This window comes from Hipposideros armiger, unplaced genomic scaffold (assembly GCF_001890085.2).
Source record: "Hipposideros armiger isolate ML-2016 unplaced genomic scaffold, ASM189008v1 scaffold_458, whole genome shotgun sequence".
Lineage (NCBI taxonomy): Eukaryota > Metazoa > Chordata > Mammalia > Chiroptera > Hipposideridae > Hipposideros > Hipposideros armiger.
Genome location: NW_017731808.1, coordinates 1,068,020 through 1,073,628, shown reverse-complemented (window position 1 = coordinate 1,073,628; position 5,609 = coordinate 1,068,020). Strand labels below are relative to the sequence as shown.

General features: G+C 55.5%; 1 protein-coding gene across 1 annotated transcript in view; it reads right to left on the bottom strand.

Moving 5' to 3' along the window:
- Positions 1-5,609, bottom strand: part of PDE9A (phosphodiesterase 9A) — a 47,018-nt gene that overhangs the window by 18,029 nt on the left and 23,380 nt on the right. Inside the window, exons 7-9 of the mRNA XM_019666004.1 lie at positions 5,364-5,477; positions 2,555-2,797; positions 972-1,058 (exon numbers count right to left, since the gene is read on the bottom strand). Coding sequence (XP_019521549.1) covers positions 972-1,058; positions 2,555-2,797; positions 5,364-5,477 — 444 coding nt within the window. The remainder of the gene's footprint in view (positions 1-971; positions 1,059-2,554; positions 2,798-5,363; positions 5,478-5,609) is intronic.

Here is a 5,609-nt window from a genome sequence, read left to right as displayed (position 1 = left end):
GGGTTGTGCCTGTAGTTGTCGTGTATGCAGAGCTGCGAGAGACGAGAGGGTTCCCAGTGCCCTGAGCCGCTGCCAACCACCCTCTCCAAGCTCCCAGGGCACTTTGCTAGCTGTTTCGGACACTCCTTGCCCCATCCTCATCCGAACCCGAGGCCAAGAGCACTTCTGTGTTTATGGAAGGTCAGGACAAGAAGGCCACAGTGTGGCCCCAGGGGGCTGGTGTGGGAACAGGCCTCTTCCAGGCTACACCCTGGGCTGGAGCACTGAGGTGTCCCCAGAAGGTGCCTGAGGAGCCACACTGGGACGAGAAGGTGGAGGCCATTATGTAAGGGGGTCCTGGGTCCCCAGTCACCACCAAACCTTTAACAGGCTTTTAATGTTTGGTTCTGAGCAATATTTTACTAAGAAAAAACATCTGCTAAACACACACTCACACACACATATATACTCATACATGTAAACCTCCCCACATGCACACACATGCACACTCATTTACACCCCCACAAACATGCACACACACACACACATACACACTCATACACCTGCCCATATGCACACTCACACACACATATGTATACCCCCACAAACATGCACATGCTTGCACACTCACACATGCACACATACACAGACACACACACACATACATAGGCATGTATACACAGACATGCATACATGCACACCCATGCATGTACACACGTACACTTTCATGCACACATATACACACATACACGCTTACACACACTGCTGCCTTAGAGTGCACTGCCTCACTTGTTCCTCCCTGGTCCTTACCATTTTCTCGCTCACCAGAGCAGGAGCACAGGGGTGGCGTGTGTGGTGGGGACCCAGAGACTGGCTGCCAGCCCTGGCGGGATCTCATGGAGGCCCAGCACCATCAGGAAGGTGCCCAGATGGTCACTCCCCTGTAACTGGACGGAGGTGTGTTTGACGGGGGCCAGCAGGCCTGCACTTACCAGCCACCGCTTGAGTGTGATGGGGTTCATGCCAAAGTCCCTGACCAGGCCAAGGTCATGGTACATGTGCTCCAGGCAGCTCAGCATCTGTGGGCACAGGAACAGGGCATGGCCAACAGCACGTGGCGCACGGGGCCACCGCCGTCCCGGAGATGCCCACGGAGTGGGCGGCACATTCTCCAGGCCCACCCCCAGAGGGTGAGCCTCCCCTTCCAGGGGTCCCTGGGAGTGAAGCCAGGGGCTTCAGGATGTAGGGTCTGAAAGGGCTGTCAGGGTTCAGAAGGCAACGGAATTCTGTGCATGGCACAGTGAGCCACTGGGTGAGAGAGGGCACTGTGCCCGAAGGACCGCCTCAGAAATGGTTTATTTCCACACACGAGACAGCCTCAGTGNACAAGTGGGCAGATGATGCTTTATGAAGCTGTTGTTCTCTGATAAAGGGAAGATTATCAGTTCTCCCGAGGGGAGACGAGTGTTTTCCCGGCACTGGCTTCTAGACCCTTTATCAGGTACATCTTGAAGCAAGGCCATGGAGACGTCCAATGGGGAGGTCTCCGTCTGTGGAATGGCCGAGTGTGGGTCCCCCAGACACTGTGATGGCCCTTGTCCAAGTGCCCTGAGTGCCATACTCCAAGACTGGGGGACTTAGAAGAACACAGAGATGTTACCTCATGGTTCTGGAGGCCAGAGGTCTGAAACCAAGATGTCGCAGGGCCTGCTCCCTCGGATGGCCCCAGGCGGTCCTTGGCTTGTGTCCACACCACTCCAGTCTTTGCCTCTGTCATTACCTGGTCTTCCCCATGTGGCTGTGTCTCTGCCTCTTCTGTCTCTTTAGGGACACTTGTCATTGGATGTAGGGCCCAGCTGCACAGTCCAAGCTAATCTTACCCAGAGGTCATACTTAAGTGCCACTGCAAAGACACTTTCTCCAAAAAAGGTCCCATTCACAGGGTCTGGGCCAGGAGGTGGACATACTTTTTTTTGGGGGCTACCATTTAACCAAAAGAGCACCCTGATATCTTCCCTCCCCTGAAAATGTCAGAGGGTGGAGCAGAGTTGTGTTTAGTGGGACCTCCTGTGTGGAAAGAGTGCATTATTTTTGGTGACTTGTAAGTGTCTACCTCAGGACAGATGGCTGCTTTCACCTCTCTCCCAACATGCCCCAAGAAGCAGTAAGGTCTCTTATTTGAAGTGGGCAAGTGGGGCTGACTGGGTCATGGTGACAGGGGACAGCAGATGGGGGCTTGGGGACGGTGGTCAGGGCTTTGTTAAGTTGGATATAGCAGGTATGTCTGTGTTCCCTGGGCAGTCAGTTAACCTCAAGATAAAGAAAAGGCTGCTTTCAAAGGTTAAGTTCAAGAGAGCGTGTGAAGTGCTGGTCAGTGGGATCCCACATATGCCACGGGCGTGCACCTCTTTTTGGGGTGCTGCTCGGCCTTGGAGGAGGTGGGAAGGAGGGCTGGTTCCCAGGATGCCTGGTGGGCACTGCTGGGACTGGGAGCTGCTGGGAGCCTCAGCCCCTGGAGAGGGGATGCTCTGGCGGTTGTGCTGCCCTGGACCCCCTCACTGTGCAGTCAGAATGCCCTCAGCCCGCACACCTGTCTGATCTGCTTGAAGCCGTCTGGCTGCACGTTGGAGAGGATGTTGCACTCGGGCTGGGCGAGGATCTGGAAGGCCACGGCGCAATGGTGGTTCTCCAGGGGCGAGATGTCGTTATAGCGGATGGCCAGCTCCGTGCGGGCATTGATCTGGTACCTGGATGGGGAAGAGGAAGGGAGACTCAGGCGCCCGCACTCGGGGGCAGCAACGCAGAGGTGTATGGGGGCCTGTAGGGGCCAGAGGACAAGCCGTGACGGGGCTGCTGACGCGCCTGCACTACCCGCGCCAGACACACACTTCTGGCTTCCTGCTGCCCCTTTCACTAGATAACCTAAGTTTTCATAGTCCTACTGGATAGACACCACCAACAAATCTCAACTTCTCCCCGTCACGGCGCCCTGAAGGTGGTCAGGTCTCCCGTATGGCCCCCTGCAAACAATTTCAGTGCATGCAAAGGTGGACACGCGGGAGGAAAGTCAGGATGCATCTCTGTGTCAGACGCTGTGGTCAGGGCCCCTCTGCTGCATGTCGCCGTGACTGGGCAGCGAGGGAAGGGGTGCCCTTGGGCTGCCACAGGGAACCCACACTGGCCCTGACCCGAGGTGGCAAGGTCCTCAGGGGTATTTCAGGTCATCATGCATATAGTAAAACTTGATACACAAATACACAAGTTGGATAGAGAGAAGCTATGCGTCATNGGAGAAGGGGAGCGTCCCCACACTCCACAGCCTCAGAACCTTTTCTTGGAGGGGGCTTGAGTGGTCGGACAGCCCATTTTACACACACATGTCCTGTCACGCGAACTACATACACATTGTAAAGTTCAAAAGGCTCTTGTTGGTTATGGAAGATACACAGGAAGTACAGAGAGAACAGTCAGTGAGGAAGAGCGTGAAGAACTAAAGTGGAGTCATCACAGCCAGGCTGATAAATTACTAACATCGAGCAGGTTGGGGCAGGAGGAGACGGTTCTAGCCCTCTCCTCACGAGCCTGAAACTTACACTTGTGAACATCCCAGTCCTGTGTCAGCCTGGACATGCACCAGACCCCCAGGTGACCCTCCTGCCCTGAAGGTGAGGGGTGTTCACGTATCTGGACCACTGGACGTGATCAGGGCTCCTGGTGTCCATCTCCAGACCACTTGGCGTCTGACTGATGCAATCCTGGACCAATCCCAGGGCTAAGAAGGCAGGACTGATTCTTCTCAAGAATGTCCTTTCTGCTGTGAGAACGCTTAGCTTTTCTTTCTTCTTTGGGACACTTCTGGATTTTTGCCTAGCTGTGTTTCTGCTTTGTGAGCCCTAAGACCCTTGAATAAACCTTTAGCATTTATTTCTAGCCAAAGCTTCCAGATGCCTTTTGAGTTTGTTCAACACATGAAAGCAGAGATTAAAAGGGTAATGAAGGGGGATAGTGCTGGGACCCCCCTGGGCGACACGTTAGAAACACAGGGTGAAGGGGACCCTCATGTAAACGTAGGGAGGGCATGGCCTCGGCACCCGAGCCCTCCAACAGGAGTTGACCTCCAGTGTTGCCCGAAGCCAAGGGAGCCCCCCGGGCAGAACTCGGACCCCTCCTGCCCCCTCCAGCCCGAGGACAGCAAAGCTGCACAAATGTCAGCGGTGGCACTGGCTTCTGCCCTCTGCTCCCAAGCCTGGCCCAAGCCACCGTCCTGCAGAGGCCTCCTCTTCCATGCTTCTCATGCAGGAGTGTGAGTCCCTCCAGGGCCTGCTCTGCCCCTCCTCTAGCCTTCCTGGTCACCCCAGCCCCAGGTGGTGGCCCCCACAACACGGCCCTGAGCCCAGCACGTCCCATTTGTGCTGTTCCCCAGCTGGGTGTGTTTCTCGTCCTCCCAGGAGACCGACTCCCTCTGAGCCTGGCGAGGTTGGGCACACACAGTGGATCTTTCAGATGGAGACTTGTCAGGCTGGAGTGTTTCTACTTGAACTAGCCAGGTAATGGCCTTCGGGACTGGCTGTGGAGGGCTGGCACCAGGTGGCCTTGCCTCGCTCCAGGCATAGATGACTGCCACCTGGAATTGCCAGGGTTTGGGGTCAAAGTGTGGGCTGCCACTCAGGGTCTGAGGCTGACTTGGCATGAAGACCCACCTGGGCACACGGACTGTGGGCTCCGAATCTGCCTGGGCTGGCCTTCCAGGAGGGAGGGGCTGGGGAGGGTGACTTGGCAAAGGATGGCTATATTCAGCTCAATGTCTGGCACAACATTAGCCGAACCTCGAGGAGACGGCTGCCCTTTAGTCCTTCCCTCATCACCCTGCCCTATCGGTTCCTGGGAACTGAGCCAGGCCTGTCTTGTGTCCTCTGAGGAGCTGGGCAGTTCAGGGCTTTGCTGGGCAGGCCTCTCGGGGACGTTGACACCGGGCATGGGGCCAGCACACCACCGTCCTGGAGGCAACTTTATCAAGGCCCCAGACACCAGGTCCCTGAGTTGCCCTCCCAGAGGCTGGTATTCAGCATGTTTTTCGGGGCTGTGCTATCATGGGAGAGGTCATCTTCTCAGGGGACCAGAGCAAGATGAACTTCCTTCACCCACTTATCACCTTCAAATAGAATGAGATGGAGAATGGAAAACGAAGGGGAGCTTTCTCAGACCAGAGGCCCACCAGGCGGCTTTTCCTGCGAAGACTGGTGACTGAAACCAGCTCTAGCGACACCTCGCTCCAGGGCCAGGCTAAGAATTTTGGATTTTTGGTTTCCAATCTTAGCTGGAGGGGAAGACTCATTCACTGCCCCACCTGCCCCCACTAAAAGCGGTAAAACCAACCTACTTACAAGGGTCATGTGCTCCTCGTTGCTGTAGTCAAAATTCTCCATTTTTTCTTTGAAAGAATCCACAATCTCTGCGTGCCTTGCCATGTCGGTGGCCAGAATTAACGTGATCATCCCCTGAGCAGAGAAAGGGCAAAGTGTTAACACTGGGCAGCATCCCAACAATTACTCAGCGAGCGCCGACTGAGTGCCGAGCCCTCTGCACACATTTCATTTCGTCCTCATGCCAACACATGTGTGTGTCTCAAA